At 39.9% G+C, this 24851-nt stretch overlaps 1 protein-coding gene across 3 annotated transcripts in view; it reads left to right on the top strand.

Annotated features, from left to right (window-relative positions):
• LOC131248819 (C-terminal binding protein AN-like) overlaps window positions 1-20527 on the top strand; it is a 99426-nt gene extending 78899 nt beyond the window's left edge. The window contains exons 6-7 of one of the 3 annotated variants that reach the window (XM_058249290.1): window positions 3541-3654; window positions 20167-20527. In XM_058249290.1, coding sequence (XP_058105273.1) covers window positions 3541-3654; window positions 20167-20241 — 189 coding nt within the window. In that variant the 3' untranslated portion in view covers window positions 20242-20527. Of the gene's footprint in view, window positions 1-3540; window positions 3655-20166 lie in introns of those variants that run through there. The other 2 variants (XM_058249289.1, XM_058249291.1) reach the window with 2 other exon arrangements.
• The last annotated feature ends 4324 nt before the right edge of the window (window positions 20528-24851 follow it).

The following is a 24851-nucleotide window of genomic DNA, read 5'->3' on the forward strand; positions in this document are numbered from 1 at the left end:
ATCTTCCCCTCTACTTCATGTCATTAAGTGTTCAAAATCAGTTTTGGATAAATTTGAGAAGTTAAGGCGTGATTACTTACGGAGAGAGGCTGAAGAAAAGCATTCTTTCCACTTGCTTAAGTGGGAAGAGGCGTGCAAATTAACTATTTGAAGGAGGTGTGGGAATTAGAGTGTTAAAATCTATTAATGTGGCGCTTCTAGGAAAGTGGCCGTGGAGATTGGATCTGAAGAGGGTAAGCCATGGAGAGAAGTTACTGCATTTAAATAGGGTGTTCAAGAGGGAGGGTGGGAGGTCAACAAATCCTCGCAATGTCAAGCTTGGGAGGGTATGGAAGGCCATTAATTCAATGGCCCCTTTGTTCAAGCCTACAGTGGTTTTTTCCTCTTGATAATGATCACCACATCGCTTCTGGGAGGATCCTTGGCATGGAGATAGACCCTTGGATCTTGAATTCCCATACCTTGCTAGACTAACCCATATGAAGAATATATCAGTAGCTACTTGCTTTTCCTTCACCGGTGTGAATGGAGTGTGGTGCCTCCCTTGTAGGAGAGTCTTATTAGATGAGGAGGCAGTGAACCTTGCACGGTTGTTGGTGCAGCTACATAATATTCATCCTTCCCTAGCTCTTTTCAGATTCTATGGTATGGAAGGCCTCACCTTCCGGTAAATTCTCAGTTAAGTTCTTCTATAGGATGCATTGGGGCTCTACGTTGTCAAGAAGGGGGGAGTTTTTTCACGCCTTTTGGTTCTATGGGGCACCTCCTAAGGTGGCTTCCTTTGTTTGGTTACTTGGGTGAACCATAGAGAATCTTCAGAATAGGTCTATGATTCTTGCTAACATTGTCTAATGTGCAAGAATGATGCCGAGTCGGTTCATCACCTCTTTATCTATTGTCCCTTCGCGCGACAAGTTAGGATCACCTTTCTAACGTCTTTTGGCGTCGAGTGGGTCATGATTCATGCCTTGAACGGTTGTGGATTTGGTTTGGGCATGGCATGGCAGCCTCATTCCTAAAGGGTGGCAAGCATCATGGTGTCTCGTTTTACTAGCTATGTTGTGGAATATTTGGTAGGAATGAAAATGTCGATGCTTCCTCAACAAACAAGGATCATGGGAAGAAAGTTGTGGCAATCTAGTAGAATGGGTGTCTGGGGTTAAGGATGTTAACATTGCTGAAATTTCATTTATGTTTGGGTTGCAAGCTGGGACTGTAGATGGGGTTGTAAACTTGGGCTATATTATTTGCTGTTATGACTTTTTTCTTAACAGTTTCTCAATACAGTTAACTTGCTAATGTGTTTTAAAAAAGTTGATTCATTTGAGATTTCCTCTTCCAGTCTCATTGAATGGGATTTGGCCATATCATCGGATGCATAATTTCTTTGGATGTTTCACCTGGTGCTTTGGAATCAAAGAAATTAGAGAGGTGAAGGGGATTTGATGCAGGACGTGAATTTAAATATGATATGCAAGATTTCAGGCTTAGATCACACCAATTCAGAAACAATCACACAAACTCCACATCCCACATGAAAATCCAAACATTCAATTAAAGGGGAATCTATGCGGATCCAGGCCTACACACATTAGGGCTGGATCAATAAAAATTATGAACCAAACAATACTCAAAGGGAAATAGAATTCAACCACACATGCATAAGAATCAGTCCCTAATCCAAGGGATTTCCCAATCTCAATTCAAGGAAACCTAGGATGAGAAAAGGGGCAAATCAATTAGGGATAATGTAATCTAGGGTCAGGATTTATGAAATCATGTATAAAAGAGAGAAATATAGGAGGAATCCTGAACCCGAGACAATCCTTGCGTGTGGACAATGAGCCAGGTGCGGGCGCACGTGCGCCTGAGGCTGGCCGCACGTGTGGTGGGGGACGGAATCCAAAAATGGATTCCTAGGCCTTGGTCGGCCAGGCTTGGGCTGCAAAACTCCCAAATCTGACGTCGATCCGAGCTCTGGTCTGAGTGTGGTGCTCCGCCGAAGTTTTAGCTCTCCAGTGGGCCGAAATCTGAAAACCTGCTGTAATGAAGAAATCTGATGCAACAAAATGGACGAATTTGAAGTACGGATGGTGGGGGAAGATAGAAAAAAAAGATGGAGGATGGGGGTGAATCAGGATCGATGTTGCTTCGCACCACGGTAGTTAGCTCTTCGAAAAGGGAAGGCTTCACACCCACTTTTGAATTCTTATACAACTCACGAAAAGAGTAGAAAAATAAAGCATGAATTTTTTTATTAACTTCAATGAATGAAAAGAACTACAAGGGGTGCTTATTTATAGGGAAAATCCTATACCCCAAAACTCGTACTCTGTGCACAACCTATTACTTGGCGATGAAGTAAACTAAAATAAAAACCAAACAGAGAAATCTAAAGCGTTCACAATGTTCTAAATAATAACAATAAGCAAAACCTAAAATATGAAATCAATCTGACGAGTGGGCCACGATCATGAGATCCCATGATGGGCTTTTCTTGATTATCGGGCCCAATCTTTTGAACCAAACTTTGTCTTCTAGGTAGGAGGCCCTCCCTAGACGTCGTCATCGAGACAGATCGATGGTGGGGCCCTCCTACTCTGTGCGTACGTGCGTAGGTGAGGCGGCGTGCATGCGCGTATGCGCGAGATGTCCCCATCAGGATTGTCTCAGAATCTTTCACTCACGCCAAAGAGAAGTTACTGGTGTATCTGTTGAGTTGGCTAATAAGGTTGCTGGTCTCCGAAGTCTTTTGATTGGAGACTTCCTTTTTTGTCGTTTCTTTTTCTTTAGCTAATGATATTTACTTACCAGAAATATATTCTAACCATGCTAGAACCAAACCATCAAACTTGATTAAGCCTATTTCAGAAATGGCAGTCTGAAACACCAGGACCAGAGTTGTATCTATACTTTACTAATCTCTAATTTGGACCCTTGATCGTGATGGTCCTACAATACGGTCATGTTTTGAAGATCTTGTGGATTGTCCAGATGCAGTCAACATAAATCAACGAGTACCCAATGAAATATGCCAGCTCAATCAGTGTTAAGAATGAGTCCTAGTTGTGATACAACTACTTGAAACTATATATCGATGACACTTGTTTTCTCCTATGAAATCTTGGTTTCTTCTAAGTCATCAGATTTACCTCTCTTGTGATACTTGTCACAGCATTCCATAATCGACATCTGGGGCCTGATCCATCTCCCTCATTCTTAGCCCATTTCTAGGTCAACTATTCATGAACTTGACAAATTTAACTCTTTATGTTATTATGGTTATAAAAATGGATTTTCTTTCATTATTGGTTTCTATTTCTTTCATCAAAATTTATCTATTTCCTTTACAAGCCAATGACAATGGCTTTCATTAACAACAATGATTGTTAGATAATTATTTCTTTGTGAAAAATAAGAGACTAGTAGCACGAGATATGACCCACATTAACCCGTATTTGAATTTTGACAGAATTTCCCCCTTAATCTAGGTTCGCATTTTTTGTTTTTTAATTTCTTTTTTAAAATTTTGTATTCCAGATAAATAGAAGGATGGAATTTGTATTTGCAAGTCACAGCTTTGATGTGTGGGAAAGTTGGAAGTTGGAAGGTTCTTTGTTGGAGTGTAGACTTGTCAACTGTAGAAATCCCTTGGTAAGTTTATCTGATCCCATGCTATTTTCTTCATGATAAAAGGTCATGTCATCAATGTTTCTTGTTTTTGTTAAGATTCCACAATGTGAGATATTATTGAAAATGTTTTTCAATCCAAGGTTTGAAATATCACTCGAATGTATCAGATTGAGACCGGTGTCGGAACGATGCAATACATTAAGATTGCTGATCCATAATTTTGTGTTTTCCATTTTTACTATCTTAAATCTGAAAAATAATGTTAAGCGATTGAAGTTAAATTGACATGTATATCAAGATTAGTTCATATGATGAAATAAAGTAGTAAGGGTCACCAAGAGAAAAATGCAATAAAAGTAATAACTAAACGGAAATATTAAAATAATAACATTTTGAATTTTGAGTGCATTGGATGTACTGGTGATACATTCCAATACCATTGGCATTTGGATCAAATTTATTGAGAATGCAAACTGGTGGAATGATACATCTTTGAGGTTATGTCTGTACTGCGATACGAGATTTGTTTCGTAACAGTGAAGCACTTTATGCGAATTCACTCATACAGTGTTCCAATATTCTGAACACTGTTTCTCATTTTTTTTTTTTTTTTTGACATGCATTTGACCTTAACATTTTGTTACCATGTAGCTATTTGAGTGTTGAAATCTGCATTTGTCTGCTAATCATCAACAACACAGTTTTCTTATTTTTCTTCATTAGAGAGGATGTAGTTTGTAGTCTTTTAGATTGAAAGAATAGAGTAAGAAAGGGCCTGTTTGGATTTGAACAGAAGTTGTGTTGCGACTAGAGATACATGACATGCTGTCAAGGCCACCATGTCATGGACATGCTGTTGCTGACTAGTTGTTCCGTCCCTCGTTTGTAAAACACCCTAGATCATGGCGTGGATAGATTGTGGCACGGATAGGGAAAATAAAATCTAGTTGGTGGTACACTTACATATGTGCCTGTGCTTGTGCACATTTGACATGTGAACATTGACGTATTTACCACATCTTTTAGTGCTTGAAGATTTATGGTGGTGGCGTGGTGCATATGCTTGAACCTACACGGTTGCATGTGGCACATGGTAACATATCATGAACGTTTACTGATAGATATGATCCTCACGTGCACTGAAATGAAAGTGTCATTGGCAAATAGTCCTGCCCCTCCACCAGAGACCCATTTCATGCATAATGGTCACGAATCCATGAATACTCGTCCAAATGTGCATTGCTTCACGTGCCACAAGGGTGTTGACAAACCATAGACACGTATGGTTTCCATAACGATTAGTCAGGAGATAACTTTACCCAAATTCAAACAGCCCCAATATGTTGTCAGAAGGTTCATGCCTTTGACTGATCCCTTAGTGACTGAATAGTAACTGGCAGACAAATGTACATTAGCTGAGCTCCTCATTGCTTTGCCATGGTCAAAACTATGTTGGAGCATCTCCATCGATAGTTTTCTTTCTTAGTTTCTAGCATGGTGTTATCTTCTGATTCACTGGTTTGGCTTTCTTTGTGTTCCCTATGAATGAGTATAGGTGGAAATTATTTATGTGTATGTGTCTTGGGATAAGGTTTTATAAGGAGGTCAATATCTAGGTCCTTCCTTTCAAATATATATATTTTTGGATTGCATAAAAATATTTACTTGAAGATGTAATATTTCTTAATACATTTTGAAACTTGAAACCATATCTAGGTTGCTGCTAAAGTGGTTCGTTGTTTGATGATGCTTTGGTTGAAGTGAAAGAACCAGCTACATCTTAAATGAAAGTTTTTTACTTGGTGTTTAAAATTGCATGAGTCTTGTGATGAGGGGAGTGGCTGGAAGTTTTGTACTTGGAACTAAAGTGTTTTTTTTTTTTTTGAATGACAAAAGAAAGAAAAAGAAAAAGAAAAGATAAAAAAGATACCATTTCTACAGAACTTAGGGCTCGTTTGGCATCTCTAGTCTAATTCATTAAGAGCTACTCCAATAAGCTTATTTTGTTCCAGCTCTTGTTTTAAATAGGCTCATTTGGTAAACTACTTTTTCGAGTAAAATTAAAAATAAAATAAAATTTGAAATAAACACGTTTGGAAAAACCTTCAAATAAGAGCTTTTTTTAGGAGTAGTTGACGTCATTTTTAAAGAATACAGTAACTCTATTATAAGAGCAATCCAAATGGTTGTTTTGGTGGATTTCACCATAGATGAACCGTGCCCCAAATGACAAAAGAATGGATGACTACAATCTTCATATTTTAAGATATTTGGGCCATCCATTATGTTGTACATTAGATATGGATCAACCGTCATATGGAGCCCACCTTTGATGTGGACCATCCATTGTGTGAGTCAAACTCATACAAAGCCCATCGTAGATGTGGACCATTCATCATTAGGAGCCCACCTTGATGTAGGTCATCTGTCATGTGGGGCTCACCATCAATGCTAATTGTCCTTTACGTGGGGCCCCTCAATCTCCACTACCCATCACCCATCGCATGGAGTCCACATTTGAAGTGTCCGCACTACCTTCAAAGTGGATTGTCCATCATGTGAGGCCCACTTTTGATATCCATCATTCATAATGTGGGGTGCACACACCTTCTATATGGATCATCCATCATGTGGCCCACTTTGGATATGGGCCATCCATCATGCGAGACCTTGGATGCAGACCGTCCATTAGATGGAGCCCACTTGATGTCGATTGTCCATTATGAGGGGCCTTACTTTGATGTGTGCCATCCATCATGTGAAGCCCACACTCTGTCCATTACGTGGGCCCACCTTGCCATGGACCATTCATAGTGTGGGGTCTCACCTTCAATATGGGTTGTTCATCATGTGGGCCCACCTTTGATGTTAACTAACTATCATGTGGGCCCACCTTCAATGACCACCATCCATCATATGGGTCCCACCGTTGATGTGGATTGCCAATCAACTGGGACCCACTTGATCTACATGTTCTGTCATGCTGGGCCACACTTTCATGCCGGCCATCTCTCATGTGGGACCCACCTTGATGTGAGGCACCACATTCAATATGAGTCGTTCATCATGAGGGGCCCACCTTTGATGTCCACCATCCATCATGTGGGTCCCACCTTTGCTATGGATCATCTATCATGTGGGGCCCACTTGGTTTGGATAGTCCATCATGTGGTGCCCACCTTTGATGTCCACTATCCATCACGTAAGTCCCACCTTTGTTGTGGACCGTTCATCATGTGGGGCCCAACTTTCAAATTCAAAATGGGTCATTCCTCATGTGGGCCCACCTTTAATGTCAACCTTTCGTCATGTGGTCCCACATTCAATGTCCACCATCCATCATGTAGGTCCCACCTTTGATGTGGACCATCCATTAGGTATGGCTTGCTTGATGTGGATCGTCCATCATGTGGGGCCACACTTTGATGCAGGCCATCCATCATGTGGGGCTCACCTTTGATGTGGACCGTTCATCATGTGGGGCTCACCTTCAATATGGGTCATTCATCATGTGGGCCTACCTCGAAGGAATTGTAAAGAGAAGAAAAGAGGGTAAGATGGGAATTACTTGGAAAGTTTAAGGACAAACTTGTCCAAAAATTAGTCCAAAATGTCTAAAAGTAACACCTCCCAAACTTATAAAATTGGAGCTTATTTGCTACTTTCTAAACAAATAAGCAATTTGATTAGATTTCTACAAACAGTCTAAAAGTTTATATATATATAAATTTAGAAATAGGCCAATAAGCTCTTATTTGTGAGATGCCAAACGCCCCCTTAATGAAATATTGAATTAATGGATGAATGTAGACTTGACCACAATTAGCATGACTATTTTAAAATCCGTATCCTTTTTAAGAACTCTTATAGTTGCTTTGTTATGAATGGTAAGCAATGTTATTGAGAAATAACTTGCTCATGGTTGGAGTGCGAGTCAAGAAGGCTATGAAGCTTATGTGATTGCATAGCCCCCCAAACTTTTTTTTTTTTTGAAAATGACAAAGAAAATGGAAAATTCAAGTAAATATGAAAAATTATGCAAAAATACATGTGCAGGAAATTATTTTTTAATATTTTTATTAGACTATCTAATTATAACAAGTTGACCAACAACTACCCAAATGAATGCATAATAAAAAATGTGAAAAAACAACATAGAAATTTTATTTGATGTCACTTTGAGAGAGAGAGAGAGAGAGAGAGAGAGAGAGAGAGAGTTGTGAAAATAGGGCTGGGAGTGCCTATTTACATGCAAAAAGTGAAATGAAGCTAATAATAATAATAAAAATGGTTCAAGTTGATAGAAATTTGATAGTTGGGAGGTTATGCCGTCGCATACTATGTATGCAATGCCATAACCGCTTAACCACGGCTTCTGCGGTCGCTTACTTTTCTTTGTGACCGCATAAGCCCCAATGGCACAATACATGCGTGGTCCACTGGTCCAAAATGGCATATGCGATGGCATAATCAGTCACATAGACAACAATGTAGCCAAATCACGTAATAGAATTTTTACCCACAATAATTTTGCTAGACCATGTGCCATAGCTCTGTACTTTGCTTCTGTGTTAGACTCAGCCCCCACAGTTTGTTTCTTGCTTCGCCACATAACTAAGTTTCTTCCAATTTGCATTGATATAGGCTTCTATGTGGAGATGACCATGGGAGGTCCTTTGATTCTGTTTGACAAAGCTAAGGGTAGACAACGAGAGAGGGTGACCAAGAGGGCATGTTCGTCGGATAAAATCAATGCTCCAGGGGATCGGAAATGCTGGAGTTGCTTTCAATTGACATTTTATCTTCTATAGCTATGGAAATCTCTCCACTGCAAACGTGCATTGGCAATGATGTGGAAGTTAGGTGCACTTTGAGGGTCGCGATTTTTGAGCTAGAGTCTCTTGCTCGATGGGAAGGGAGTCACGTTTCCATGGAAAAAGGTATGCCTTGGATTAGGGGAAGCGTTGGGGCATGTGGGCAGGTTGGTTGGAGTTACGTTTGGGGATTGCGAAGAATATTATATTGCTTTGTTTCAATTTGTTGAAGAGAGGGGAAACCAGAAGGCCTAGGCACTTAGTTAAATTGAGATTATGAGGGCTCTAAAAGGGCGAAGAGAGTTGAAAGGCCTTGTGTTTTAATTTGCGTCTAACAGTGGGGAGAAGGGCGGAAAGGGGAGAGAGGTGATCAATAGAGATAGTCAGTTGGAATGTAAAGGGCTTGGATTACCAAGGCAGTCAGGCAAAATGAGACTATTAGGGCTCCCAAAGGGTGAAGAGAGTTGAAAGTCCTTGTATGTTTGATTAACTATGAGGTGGGAGCATGTCTAAGAGTAAGGAGAAAGGTAGAAAGGGGAGAGAGGTGATTGATAAAGATAGTTGTAATGTAAGGGGTTTGGGCTGCCCCTTGGAAAGACTCCAAATCAAAGATTTGTGCAGGCGATACAATTCAAAGCACATATTGTTTCTCTGTTGGAAACCAAGATGTAGTTATTGAATCAAAAGATTATTGATGCCTCGTGGGGAGGTAGGTTGAAGGAATGTTTTAAGCATCGGTATCGACAGATGCATCACACCCTTGGGATACAGAAACATATCGGATAGCATGGGAAATATTAGATGTATTGCATAATGTTTTGTTGTTTTTGGGAAACATTGGGAACTCTGTCTAATTTTTCAACGAAACTTCAGGAGATGTTAAAAAAGACATCATTACACACTTAGACATAAGAAAAATTGCAAAAAAAAAAAAAAAAAAAACATGTGCAAATGATAAGTGTCCTTTGTACAGGGTCCTAAGCTATGCACTGTCTAGTAAAAGTGATGCAACTATATTCAAAATCAATTCATATAATTTATAACTCATCGAAGGCATGTATGAAAACACATCCAATTAATTATTTTTAAAAATTGCACCCATGGCGTACAAGTAATTGAAATTAAATTGTCTAAATTATGTCTTGTAACCTAAAAATTAGGTTTATTTCCTTGCCCAGATGAGATTGGTGGACATTTAAGAAGGAAAAATATCCAATGGTCTTGTTTTATCAAACAAGTGTCCACAGATCAATGGTCAGGATTGTTCAAACAATTTGATTTTAGGATCGTGACTTAGCAACGATGGGTTATACATTTAAATTGGTTTCCTCTTGAAAGAGGAAGAGACTAAATTCATTAGCTTGTTACAACGACTTCATGGGATTAGTCCTTTTATGATGATTAGGGATTCGATGGTTTGGATAATAAATAAGTCTTGGAAATTTTCAGTCAGGTCCTTTTATGGTTGGATTTGTCGATCTTCTTCTAGACACGAAAAAGTGCATACTTCATTTCGTATCACCAGGGCCCTCCCAAGGTTGCAGCGCTGGCTTGGTTTTTGGGAAGGAATAGGCTGCTTACAGTTGACCATCTTTGGAAGAGGAAGATGATGAATTGATGATGACCAATGTCTATTTGCTATATATGTAGAATGAGGAGTTGGTCAACTGCCACTTCATTCATTGCCCTTTTGCTCATGAGTTGTGAGAGAGATTCTTCAGTGTCTTTGGCATTTGATAGGTGATATTGAAGTGGATTGAGAGATTCCCTCTCTCTCGGCATGGAGGTGGGATTGGTAAGAGAGGGAGAATTTTATGAAGGTTTTCTTTATTAGTCGTCTTTTCCGCCTTATGGGGAGTGAGGAACAACTGATGCTTTCATAACTATAGTAGGGTAGTTGTGGAGGTTTTTAAAAGGGAAAAATTGGAATGGACTGGGTCTTGAACTCAAATGTTCTTGGCGATTGTTCCCTTTCTTCTTCTTCTTGGGCTGCTTGTAATTTGTTCAACCAATTTGGTCTTCTTGATCAATGAAATTGTCACCTTTAAAAAAGAAAAAGAAAAAAGAATCAACCCTTTTTTTTAAATTATCCCCATCCACCTCTTTTTGGGCCTTCCCCTTGCCCTTTTTAGAGCCTTCAACTTGTACCAACTCACTATTTCTAACCGACAACGTTCTTGGTCTATGTTGCACATGACCAAACCATCTAAGTTTATTATCCCTTATGTTATTACCTATTGGTGCTACTCCTAAGTTCCCTTCAATGCATTCATTTCTAATTCTATCATTCCTCATCTTTTTACTTATCCATCTAAACATTCTCATTTCATCCGCACATTCTATGAACATGTTGTTCCTTAACTGCCCAACATTCTGTCTCATTAAGCATGGCTGGTCTTATAGCTATCCTATAAAATTTCCCTTTTAGTTTGAGTGGTACACAATGATCACCTCTCCATTTCTTCACCTAGCTTGAATTCTAAAGGCAAAATCCGTCTCAATCTCTTCACTTTTAAGAAATATTGACCCAAGGTATTAAAGGTGGTCATTTTGGGAAACTTCTTGGTTAGCAATCTTAATTGATTTTTCGTCTTCACTCCTATTGTTATTAAAATTGCACTCCATATTCTTGGTTTTAGTCTTAACTAATTTTAAATCCTTTAGATTTTAAAGCATCCTTCCATAAATCTAGCTTTGTACCCTCCCTTGTCTTGTCAATCAAAACTACATCATCTGGAAACAACATATTCCGTGGGATCCCTTCTTGCAAATGCCTCATTAGCTCCTCTATAACTAATGTGAAAACGTATGGGTCAATGCCAACCCATGGTGCAAGCCTACAATGATTGAGAACCCGTGTGTCTCTCCACTGTGGTCCCCACATTTGTTATTGCTCCCTCATACATGTGCCTAATCACGTCAATATATCATCATGAAACTCCTTTCATTCCCAACACACTAGATTAACTCTCCAGGGACCCTATTATATGCTTTCTCTATATCAATAAAGGCCATGTGAAATTCTTCCTCCTCTCCCTATATTTCTCCAATTGTCTACGTAGGAAATAGTTTCAGTTGTAGACCTCCTAAGCATTAAATCAAACTGATTTTCTGATACATTCATCTCATGCCTTAGTCTTTGCTCATTCACTCTCCCAGTGGCCTTGGGCTTGAAGGTCAATGTAGCTAAAAGAAAAATGGTGGGCATTCAGGCATGTAATGATGAGGTACCAAGGCCTGTGGAGGTTTTTAGATGTTGGGTTGGTTCCTTCCCGTTGACATATTTGGGCTATCCATTGTGCATTAGGAAGTCGACTAAACACCTGTGGGATAAAGTGTTTGGAAGCTTTCTAGATGGAAAAGTCACTCTCTTTGGGAAGTCATTTAACGCTCATCAAAGAAGCCTTCTTGGACAGGCGTGTCCTTATTTCATGCTCTATTCAAGTGCCCTCGACGGGTTCTGGATAAATTGGAAAAAACTAAGGCGCAATTTTTTCCTTCTTTCATTTTTTGTTTTTTGTTTTTGTTTTTTGTTTTTTGTTTTGTGGAGGGCGGTCGAAGTCGAACATAAATTTCATCTCGTGAAGTGGGAAGAGGTTTGCTTACCAACTGAAGGAGGAGTGGGTCTAAGAAGCTTGGATTCCATGAATTTGGTGGTCGTTTGCGAATTGGATATGGAGCTTTGCTGTGGAAGAAGGAAGGCTGTGGAGGGAAGCAATTGCTCTAGTTTGACACCCATGACATGGGGTGGTGGATTTGGGATTCATCTTTGTATAAGGCTTTTGGGCTTGTGGAAAACTATTTACTAAGTGGCTTATAAATTTATCGAAGGTGTGTCTTTCTCAGTTGGTGATGGGTGACACATTCGGTTCTAGGAGGATTCTTGGCACGGAGGGAGCCCCCTTGAAGAAGAGAATTCGACGCATTCGGTTCTGAGAGAATTCTTGGTGCAGAGGGAGCCCCCTTCGAGAAGAATTCCCAGTGCTAGCCAATCTCGCCCTAGATGGTCTTAATGGTGGTTCTATGGGCCATCTGGGGAAAACAAAACAGTTGGTGCTTCGATAATAGGAGCAATTCCATGGATGGGGTTGTTAGAAGGGCTACAGTCTTGGTAACTTATTGGATTTTAGGCCTTTAGGAGGTGGATGTTTATATGTCCTGCCCCTATTAGGGTTGTAAGTTTTTATCTTAGTTTTGCTTAGTCGGGTTGTCTTAATGAAATTTGTTAATTCTACAAAAAAAAAAAAAAGGAAAAAGAAAGAAAAGAAAAAGAACAGGTCCATAGTATGGCTCATAAAAGTTTAATCACATGATACTTAAAACAACTCTGTATGTCTCCTTTATTCTTACAAATGGGTACCCAGTGTTCGAGTTGTCGGTATCGCTACAAGTTTCGCTGACTAGAGATAAAGATATAATATCGTTATCGCCGATAACTGGAAATGTGGAGAAAAAGGGTGAAACATGGGAAAAATGATGGAAATTTTCAATTAAACTTTAGGACATGCCTAAATACACATATTTGCATATTTAGGAATAAAAAAAATTACAAAAAGAATGCATTAAATAATAAATTTTCATTTAATGGAGTCCAAAAAGCATGCACTACTATAAGAAATCACTTTAATTGCAACCAAAATGAGTTTATGTAATACAAATGCAACTAGCGTATAATAATTACGACATGTAAAAGTTAATGAACTAAAAAAGTACACCTTTCTTGGGACATGAAATCTATATAGTGGTATACTTGGTGATGGATGGCTTGGATATGGGACTTGTCTGACATATTGGTGCATCCATCCAGTTTTCCATATCATTTTATGGTATAAGCCCAAAAAATAGGTAGATCCAAATTTCAAGTGGACCACATCACAGGAAACAGTGTTGATTGAATACCCACCATTAAAAACTTCTTAGGGGCCACAAGTTTTGGATTAAACTAGTTTATATGACCTAATTAACAGGTTAGATGTCAAATAAACATTACAATGGGCCCTAGGAGATTTTTAATGGTGTACATTCAATCGCTATTGTTTCCTGTGGTGTGGTCCACTTGAGATTTATATTTGCCTAACGTTTTGGATCAAGATCTAAATGATATGAAAAAATGGATGGACAGTATGGATCATATAAATGCATCACGATTGGGCCCACATAGCACCAACCACTAGCCATCTGGCTAGTGGCAACGTCACTAGCCAAATCACGTCCTGGTGTAAGGACTTTGTGGTACCCACCGTAATGCATGTGTTTTATCATGTTGCCAATAACAAGGTGGCTACTAGACAATGTTCCATGGGCCCACCATGATATATGCGAGAAATCCACCCCATTCATCCGTTTCACCATATCATTTTAGTACATGGTCCTAAAAATTAGGTAGATCCAAATCTCAAGTGGACCACACCAAAGGAAACCGTTGCGATTGAATCCCACCATTAAAAACCTTCTTAGGGGTCATAAAAAGTTTTCGATCAAGTTGATAATTGTGTTTTCGATTCATCCAAGTCTATGTGACCTAATCAAGAGGTTGGATGGCAAAAAAACATTACAATGGCCCTAGGAAGATTTTAATGGTGGGTGTTTAATCACCACTGCTTTCTTTGGTGTGGTCCACCTGAGATGTAGATCTGCCTCATTTTTGGGCTCATGCCCTAAAATTATATCGTAAAATAAATGGACAACATTGATAAAATATATCATATCATGGACCCCACATGCACCAAGCCACGGACCCTTGAGACCCGAACAAGTTGCATGTAGCAAGCCATTGCACACCGAGTAAATCAGTGTGTTGAGTGGACCGAGTCAACTCTGTGGGCCCCACCTTGATTTCTATGCTTTATCCACTCCGTCCATCCATTTTACAAGATAATTTTAGGGCTTGATCCCGAAGATGAAGCATATCCAATGATCAAGTGGACCACACCACAGGAAATAGTGTGAATTGAACGTCTATTGTTGAAAAATTCTTAAGGGCCATAGAAGTTTTGGATCGGTGTAATTTTTGTGTTTTACCTTCATCGATGACTGTGTGATCTTATGAGCAGCTTGGATGACAAATAAACATCACTTTGGGCCCTAAGAAGTTTTCAATGGTAGGAATCATTGTCCCCACTGCTTTCTGTGGTGTGGTCCACTCAAGCTTTGGATCTGTCTCATTTTTGGGCTCATAACCTAAAATGATCTCGCCAAATGGATGGACCGTGTGGATACATCATGGTGGGGTCCACGAAACTTGGTGATGTCCACACGCCACTAAGGTTGACACGCACCACTCTATCCGCTTCCACTCCCCGTAAAAGGGTTTCAAAGCCCCTTTAATTCTCGAAAAACCACTCGTCAGAAAAAGCCCGATAAAAGAGGGTTCCAGAAGGGAACCCTAAAATCTCGAAAAAATCTCCAAAATTCTTAAGATTTCGCATATTCTTCGTTGAAATCATCATTTGATTTGAAATTTGTGATCTATTTGAAGAAAAACAAAATGGAAATTAGAGATTTTTAAATAATTAAGAACGACACACTGATCGATCGATTGGCCCACTGTTACTTTCGATCAACGATCCTATTCTATAGGTTCACCTTTCCGAAAGTTTATTCTTCTTCCCCCTCCCCCTTTTCTGATTTTTTTGGTATTTATGCAGACCCCAATATTATCATCCCTTTTATCGTCGAAAAGGGGTTGTTGGCTACAGTTATCCTGTGACAGGGCAGCGATTTCTGGTCGACAACTGTATTTTACTTGAAAAATCGATAAAATTCTAAATATTCACCGATATTAGGAAGAGAAACGAAAAAAGTGAGTTTCAGTGTCGTAACTCCAGCAACTAATAATATCGGCAATATTATCAATTTTCGCCGATAATGTGAACACTGGTTCTAAGTCATCTTCCTTGATATTAACACTCTAATGAGGATTCAAACCTTCACCTTCAAGATGTGCTTGAACTCCATCATTTTCTAGAGATTAGACCCAACCTTTATAAGTATATACTTATTTAAATCCTCTAAAAGACCCATCTAGGTGAATCCCTTAAGATTACAACTATTACACTACTTGTAGGAGAATTCACCAACCTCCCATTACCTTGGTCACCGAAATAAGCATCACATAAAAGGTGGTTGATCTTGGAGTTGAGGCATTGGCGATGCATCGGCATCATGATCAGGGGAGCAAGGGGAGTTGATTAAAGTACGGGAAAGCATTGATTAAGCAACCCAAGAAGGCGCTACAAAAGAGGCTCAATCCGACAAGTTGTCAATTGTAAGAATCCTCACACTCTTGTGGGATTGAGTGTAGAGTTTGAATTGCCAAACTCGATTAGGTTTTTGTCTAGGACCTTGGTTCTTGTGTAAGACCTCAATCAAAGTCCTTGTGTAGGCCACCAGACACGGGTGTGTACGTGTTAGTTTCTATGGGAGCCTCTGACATGAGTAAACGTAGGTCTTTGGATTAGGACTGAGGTTCGTGGCTAGCGTATAGAAAGCCACGTAAGTCTCCGAGGGAGCCGGTTCTTGTATAGGATTGTAAAGGCTAGATGTGAACTTGATTTTAAACCTCTGATAGTGAAATCCGGTACAGTCATGGGTTGAGTGTGTTCGCCGGGAGTGGAGTAGGAAAACCGAACTACTATACATTCTTGTTCTTAGGATTTCTTTGAACACTTATTTAATTATGCTTATGTGATGAATAGATGAAGTATATGTATGCATGATTAGATGAATGTTAGGATTATATAGGTAGCACATCTCTCACACACACATGTACACTATCTTGTTTATAGATTAGTTGCTTGTTTGCCGCATCTTTTGTAGTCTATGTGACTGGATCCTCTATTGGCTTGGAAGCCTTAGAGTTAATTGTCATACTTAGGTTAATTTGCATATTATTAGTTTAAGTTAGGCAATTGTGTTTTAAAAAGGCATAAATTTTATTTGGTCTTAATCACCCTCTCTCTGGGACTTAGCCTTCATTCCATAGCCAAGCCAAGCTTCCGCATATAGCCATTGGCACAACACCACGTGCAATTTCACTACCCTCAAGAGTGTGTTGATCTACAAAGAATATTCCAATTTTACTTTATTATTATTATTATTATTTTTTTATGGGTGTGGGATGCATTCGAAGATCTTCTTAACAAATGTTCTTGAACAAAATTGCAAAATAGTACTACAGAACAAGAATGCCAAAGAATTCTGTTGGCTTAATGCTAGGAGATCAACAATTGAAGCTACTTTCTATTTAGACAACTGATGGAAAAGTGCAGAGAGGAGCAAGAATCTACACATAATTTTTAGATATGGTGAAACTGTATGATTGAGTACTTAAGGAGGTTATGTGGTGGCTGGTGAGGAGTGGAGTCTTATGAATATATCTACATCATTAAAACAAGTATGAGAGTCCTGTTGAGAAAGGCTTGTGTTGAGGTGGGGTTCCTTGTAGTGGTGGGTCTTTATTGTTAGTATTTTTCGATCAGTTGTAGCAGCGAGTCTTGACCAAGGATCCATGTAAGCCCTTGCCATTCTACAACACTCTTTTGAGTGAATTGACTGCTAGTATCTAGGATAAGGTCTTTTGTTTTGTTTGTGGTTGGCATGTTGGCAATATTAGACTAGTGGCTAGAGCCTAGAGGATTAAAAATTTGCAGAACCAGAATGGAGTATTTGGGCTGCCATCTTAGCAAGAATTACTTATATAGGTAAGGCTTTTGTTAAGTCATTAGCAAGGAGATTTCTCAAAGCAATTTGTTCAATTACCTTGCTCTATAAATCAAGGATGGAGAGATCAAGGAGGACATTTCCAATAGAATTAGAGCTGGGTTCATGAAGTGATGTCCTGTTAGAGGCCATGTGACTCTCTGTGCCAATAAAACTTAAAAAGGAATATTTAAAAGACATCTATTCAATTAGCTAAGCTTTATATGACAGTGTTGGCATTGAAGAGGCAACATGAATTACGGATGAGAATTCAGGTGAGGGGCGATGTTGACATGGATGTGTGGCAAGATTAGGAAGGATAGAACAAGAATGAGGTCATTTGAAGTAACTAAAGGGTGGTCCCACTGGGAGATAAATTAACGGATAGCTGATTGAGAAGGTTTGGCAATGTGCTAGAAAAACTGGTTATGACCCAGGAAGGAACTTTGATAAAGGTTGGAGGTCCCAAATGAGGATGATGGAAGGTAGGGTTGCGACTCGGGCTGGTTGGGTTGGGTTGGGTTGAAGTAACCTGAGCCCAAACAAACCTAAAGAGGAACCAAACCTCAACCCAACCCAAATTCCAACCTGACGCCCAACCCAAAGTCTTCTATAACTTGACCCAACCCAAACCCTATACATTTGATTATTCCCAAAGTGACCCAACCCAACCAGATTTTGCTCAACCCAAACAAACCCGAATTTGAATCTGGTTAGTGTTTTCCAACGTGAACAGAACCTGAGGACCTTGACAACCCGAACTGACCCAACCCAACCCAACCCATCCCTATCTGAACCTAGGTTGTCAATTGGGTTCAGGTTGACACAAACCCAAGTTGCAGCCCTAATGGAAGGACCCAGAGGTCTTGGATCATGGTGTTGAGAAGGGATATGAAGGCTTGATCGCTTGTGGAGTTTTAGGCTTTAGGTAACAATGATTGGCAAGCAAGATTGTAAACCTGAACCCAAATAGCTGGGACAAGGCTATGATGACGATGCGAAGGTAAAGGCAATGATAATTCTATTATTCTTTTCTGCTTATGATCTTCCTTATAGTCTTTTCTGCTTAGTGAACATAGCCAATAATTGAAACTCGGCCAATATTTGAGTTGCATGGACTTCAACTGATGTGAAAAAAATATCATCATCTAAGTCTTGTCCCAATTAATTAAGGGATGTAAAGGGGGAAAAAGAGTTTACTCTGGAATTAAAAGAAAAGATATGGGCTTGTTTGTGTTTGGTTCTGTAGCATGCAAGTCTAATCACGAGCTTTCTTGATGCAGGACACATGATTTAATGCTAGCATGCAATGTGGAGATTATGAAAGAGTCCATAAAGTAATTCAATTAACAAAATATGTTAATCTACCAAGTAATTAAGAGTAAAAATAGGAAATAAATTCTGATTTAGCCTAAATCATATGCCCGCATGCTAAGAAATGACATAAATCAATTAAAACTAGGACCGATGGAAGGATAAAACTTCCAATTTAGCATAGGCACGTTCTACACTCAATGGACTGATTTGTAGGTTTTATGATTAGAGTTAGGAAAGGGAAAATTTTGAAATTAGGAAAACTAGGGTTCATAGGAATTGGGGATTTTGGAATCAGGGTTTTTAGAAATTGGGGAAAATAGGAGATTGAAAATCTAAGGTTTAGAATGTTGTAATGGGAAAGAAAAGAGGAAGACAAGAGAAGAAAAAGAAAAATACCTTTTGAAGAAGAGAGGAAGAATGTTAGAAGAAGAATACCTTTCGAGAATGAAGAAGATGAAGGATGTACCTTGGAATCCACCACCAAACAAGCTTCTACCCTTCCACAATTTAATTGGAAGGGATGGGTTTTTTTTTTTTTTTTTTTTTTTATAAATTAAAAAAAAAAAAAAAACCCTAAAAAATGAGGAGGAAAATTCCTTCACACAAGAGAGCTTTACTCTTCCTTTTTTTCTTGTCAATAACACCACTAGGGTTGGAACTCCACCCACCTATGGTTTTACAATTAAAAATTCATAATTAAAATCCCGTATAATTACAACTATGCCACTTGCTTAAGTAAAGTGGCCCATCGTCCAAAATAAGAAAACTAAAATATATATTATCAATCTCAACCATCAAATAACTCGTAAAAATAACAAAAACCATAAAGAAAGCAAGATCAGAGTCCAAGGGCCCTAGATCTAAAAGATCTGGTGGCCCGATGACCTGATTAACAAGATTCAACAGTCGGATCGACACGAAATAGAAATCCTATGACTAAAATGATCTCCTAAGAAGCCCACATGCATCATCCCAAGGTGGGGTCTTCCTGATGCACGTTCAATGCATGTGGGGTCTTCAAAATGGCCTGATGGGCTCCATCTGGAACTCGTTTCCCACTCACAAAGAAAGTTGTGCTGATGTGGGTGGTCATCGCCATCTCTGGTACACCCGAGTAGGTCCTCTGATGTCCCCATCATTTCTTTTTCTAGTTTCACTACATTTATGATAATTTTGGAGGTGTTCTGATCCCTCATGCTATTTATAGCCCAGCCCATGTACATGTATTGCTATAGCCCAAGGCCATCCACATGTGCCATGAGCTCACGTAGATTGGAACCACCCATGAGGTGGGACCACCTTCTAGATTTCTTATCTCAAAAGTAGGCTAGGCTATCGATCAGGTGGGGCAGTTTATGAAACAAATACTGCTTATAAACTTTTCCAGCAGTCCATTTGTTTAGTACACTGGCCAACCTAATGGTTTGATCTGCCTGAATCTCGGTGCCAGGATATCTGCAAGGTGAACCCACATGGCAGATGTCTACCAAACATGCCATTGGCTCATGTTCCAGTGTGTAGATCATCTGGTTGCAAGATCTCTTCATTTAAACACCTAGTTGAGCGTCAAGTTGGTTTGCTGAGTATCTGAGTTGGATCCAACCTGGCAGGACATCGAGTTGAGTTGGGTTGATCCTTTACGTTTAGTAGAAGTAGGAATGTATGGATTTCTCATCTATTTATGGTTGTTTTTGGGTTGCAGGCTGTGTTGGATGTACGCATTGAGATTCTGGCAGCTGTTGGTGAAGAAGATGGAGTAGCTCGCTGGCTCCATTAGGGTCCGGAGTAACATATACCCCTCTCGTGTCGTCATCTTTTCGTCTTTGTATTCCTCTCAGACCATGTAAAGCATTCAATTTTGATTATCTTGTTGAAATGGGGTGAACCTGCGGGCTCTGTGTGTTGTGGTTTTCCAGTTTAGAGATTTCTCTTTGAAACTCTTGCCTAGGCTGGTGAGATGTTGTATCTCTACTTTCTTAACCAAGTTGTGATTGATTTAAAAGGAAATGTTATATCTTAAACAGCTTCCATTTGCATTCTATCCGAGTTGGGTATCTTTGGAATTGATAGTTTCAGCTGTGAATTGGGTTCCCATTTGAAACCCCGCTTGCCTGCAACGTGGCTGTGGATATCCACTTTTAGTAACAAAACAATGGGGAGGTATGTGAGTCCCACAAGAACCCTCTCTACATGTATCTTTTATAACACTTAAAAATAAATAAATAAATAAATAAATAAAAATAAAAATAATAATTTTATAGAAAGGTGGGAGCGCACCATCTTTAATTTTGTTGATACGGAAGAAAGAAGTACGCATTTTCAGGTGGGTTTCACAAAAAAGACAGGCATCACCTATTGTATAAATCCACGGTGTAGCATCAACAAAAATATAGGGATATGAAGACGAAAACAAAGAGAAACCCAAGGCCACGACCGGGACTATCAACAACCTGAAACCAAGGAGTGTAAAGCTGCCTGTGGGGTCAGCAGACCTCAACAACTGCTGCTGCGCTTCCGAGGCATGAGAAGCGAGTGGTTTTCTAGCCTCGGTGCAACCCTCCCTCACACACACCTGGCGAACATGTGGGGTGTGCAAAGATCAAGTGGTCAATTCATCTGGCGAGCCACATAGGCACGCTGAATGTGGACCCGTTTGGCAAGTTTTTCTAAGCTGTCCCTTTATTTACGAGTGATGAGCTGACAAGGTTGATTTTTGTGGAACTTGGATTGCGTGTCACATCCTGTGGCAGGAAATTCCTGCCCTCAGAAGCTAGCTGTGACCCACTGAAGTTTGTGAGAAATCCACCATGTTAGGACATGAACTCAAAAATGAGGGAGATCCAAAACTCAATTAGGCTACACAATAAGTGAGTAGGAAAATTCCTCGTGTTGAAACCTTCCTGAAGTCTACAGTAATGTTTGTATGCCATCCAAACCCTTCATAAGGTCATTCCTATTGGGATGAACTGGAAATACAAAAATAAAACTTGTGCCCTGCGAATGTTTCAACGGTGGATGTCTTAAGATGAGCTGGCAAAATGGATAGATGGAGTGGATTTCTTACAAACATCATGCTGGGCCCAACATAGCTTCTTAGCTCGCGGGCAATGCGCGTCCATTTTTGTGGGCGGTCAGTTTCAATGTGGGGCCCACTTCATTCACCTCAAGTCAGAAGGAGATGGAGTGTCGGTGCTTGTTGAAAAATGTGGGCCTGCATCCCTTAAAGATTCTGATTAGCTATTGCTGACGACACTCATCTCTAGTGGGGGAAATGAGTTGGACATGGGTGTTAATGTGCTGTGCTGGTCTGTCTAAAACTTTGATGCTCCTGACAAGTTTTTAACGGTAGGTATTCAATAACCACTGTTTCTTGTGGTGTGGTCCACCTGAGATTTGCATATGCTTCATTTTTTGATATCATGGCCTAAAATAAGCTAGCAAAACGGATGGGCAGTGTGGATATACAATGCATACACGGAGATGGTGGTAACATAGAGAAAAGGTAAGTTCCAATTGGTAGGGAAAGGGGAGGGAAAAAGGAATGGCTAGGATTGCCCGATTAGTGTGGGTTTTGAACCAAGGGCCAGCGAAGAAAGATCCCAATTGATGGAAGGTCCTGATCCAGTTCTAACCTTTCAGATAACGCCGTGATACGCGTCTATGATATTATTCCCCAACATTAGGTCACACGAGAAAATCTATCCTTGTTGATCTAATCAGGGTGGAGATTCTCCATTGGCGGCTTTGCAGCTGGGGCCCATGGTTCAGTAATCTCTGACCATTATAATTCTGGCCTGCACTACGACCACGGATGGAATATACGTGGAAAATCTCATGGATTGGAAAATCCGTACCTTTAAGACTGGTGGCCTGTAGATAGACGGTTGAAAAGAGAGAATTACACGATCTACATCCACCGATTGGTGACTAGGATCTTCCAATCTGGGAGAGTTATGTGGCATAGTTCATCAGCGGGTCCCAACAGAAAAATGGTCTCAGAGGTGGGCACCGTTCATCCAAAATGAAAAATCGGGCAAAGGAGACTCAGCTCGTTTTGCTCAAAGTTTTGACTTGAAAATCTTCTGGTCAAATGCAATTTAAAATATCCTCCCGGAAAAAAAAAAAAAAAAAACTAAATGAATGGCCGAATCTTGACAGTTGAACTAAACCTCTCTATAATGCTTGTTCCTAGGAAACTGGCACTTTTTGTTTCTTTGCTTGACCTAGCACTTTGAGATCAGTTTTCATGAGAGGTACTCTGTATCCCGACCGTTCCTTGTGGAGGGGTAATCCCCACAGTGGTTTGCTAATCATGATGTTTAAAACTATATAGTTTGCTAACCAGGACTGCGTTCGGGATGAAATCCACGGACTAGTTTTTCTTCTTCTTCTTCTTCTGCTCCTCCTTCCTCTTCTTAAAAAACTGGGTAAAAAAAAGAAGACAAACATTCTCTTCTTTCTTCTTCCCCGCCCCCAAAACTCACTTGACCCATTTTAACTCAGTCAAGTCAACCGAGTCATGCTCTGTCTCGGGAAACCAGGTCCGAGTCTTGCGCACCCCTGGTTTTTCCATTATAAAATGCCCGATAAATCCAGGTTAGAAGATTCTAGCCAGCGAATCTCTGGCTAATCTCTAGCCTCATTAGGTAGAATTTTTGGGCATGACACACCTTTGGTATCAATTGGATCAACGGTCAAGGTTGCCCAATGCCCACTTGTACAAATTAAGGAAACAAGTACGAGTTTGGCTTGAAATTAACGGAACAAGTACGAGTTTGGCTTGAAACAAGTACGAGATGGCAAAGCATTTTAAAACTCGATCCAAATTGAACTCCTATGACTCCAAGCGCCAAGGTCAACAAAGAGACAGTAAATGATCGTCTGTTATTGAGAACTGAAGCAGTTCGGCCATCCATTCCACCACCTGTAAATCAAAATTAGACGATTGTGAAGAGCATTCTAATGAGTTCTTTGTGCCTTTCATCCAAAAGAAATTTCCTCATTATGATAGCAGAGATGATACGATTTGTGCAATGCAAGCGTAGAAGCAACTCGGTTGTATTAATCAAATGAAAGATAAAAACTTATAAAGCATCCCTTGTCGATCAAACATTTGTGGCGTAGATGATGAGGTCCTAAATCTAAGTCTTCCTTGGTCCAACGACTTGGGCGCAGGCGAAGAGAATTATACCACTAAAAAAGAAAAGAAAATGTCATCCTTGCAATCCGACGCTTAACGTAGATGGAAGGGAATTATATTAATCGTAATCTAGTCGGTCTAGCATATTAGGGTAGACAGATAGAATTATACTAATCATATGCTAAAGCCAATCCATCATAGTAGTAGTAGCGTAGACGGGTTGGATTACATACTCCTAATCTAGGATAAGGAAAGATAAAATAAGAGTGTTGTGTTGTAAATTTGATTTGTGTTAGGTTGACTATGACCCAAGACTCCTCGATCCTTCTCCTATTTATAAAATTCAGAGGTGGTAGTTTGAGAGAGATATTTGTAGCTGCTCTTCCTATCTATTAATGTGGAAATAGTCATCTGGGCTCAAAGATAATTATGGCTTATCAAGTAACGCCACGTGAGTCATTTGTCGTGAGTTGGTCATTGGTTGCGTACACGTCCTGCTCTTGTTATATAGGCGAGAACTCTTCTCGCAACGCCATATGTTAGTGATAGTGGTCTCTTTCTTCGCAGGAACCTATGTAGTGCACCGTGAAAATTGACCAACCGGGCATTATTGTTAATCCGTTCCATAAGCATTTTTGGTCGTAGGGACTTCCGCGTGATGCTATGATGCATTGCCTGAATCCATCACTTGCTGCGACTATGTTTTGATCGATACACCTTTTCAGTCAGGAGGCCCCATGGTGAATAGCTGGCTCTGTCACACGAGCGAGAGACGCGGCACGTGTCTTAGGGCCGTAGCCAGGTGAGCTTACCTTTTTTGGACTACTCATGACTTTTTAGATTCTGATCACATTTGGCTGTTAGGGCACTTAAGGAGATGTTTCGTTTGTCTCTTGTTGAGATTTCGCTGCCATGTAGCATCATTTGAGTCCTTGAATTTGACATGGTCAGATAGGCGTAAATAATGCCCTTATAGTAGCATTTGGTTGAAATGTGAAGAGACATAGCCACATTTGGTGAAGAGCCATACCAACGCCTCCTACATGGTAGCATTTGGTTGATCCGCAGTGTAGATTTGTAACTTTTATCTCAAAAATTCGGCTATCATTATCTTCATTTAACTAGCTCATAGGAATCTTAATGAATTTCTCCTCTAAGAGGCGGTCAAAGATCTCATCGGCATAAGTTATGTCACATATTGTTTACCGACTATGAATACGTTCTTCCTCATATTTTGGCTAAAAAGA

The sequence above is a fragment of the Magnolia sinica genome, chromosome 6, assembly GCF_029962835.1.
Source record: "Magnolia sinica isolate HGM2019 chromosome 6, MsV1, whole genome shotgun sequence".
NCBI classification, from domain to species: domain Eukaryota; kingdom Viridiplantae; phylum Streptophyta; class Magnoliopsida; order Magnoliales; family Magnoliaceae; genus Magnolia; species Magnolia sinica.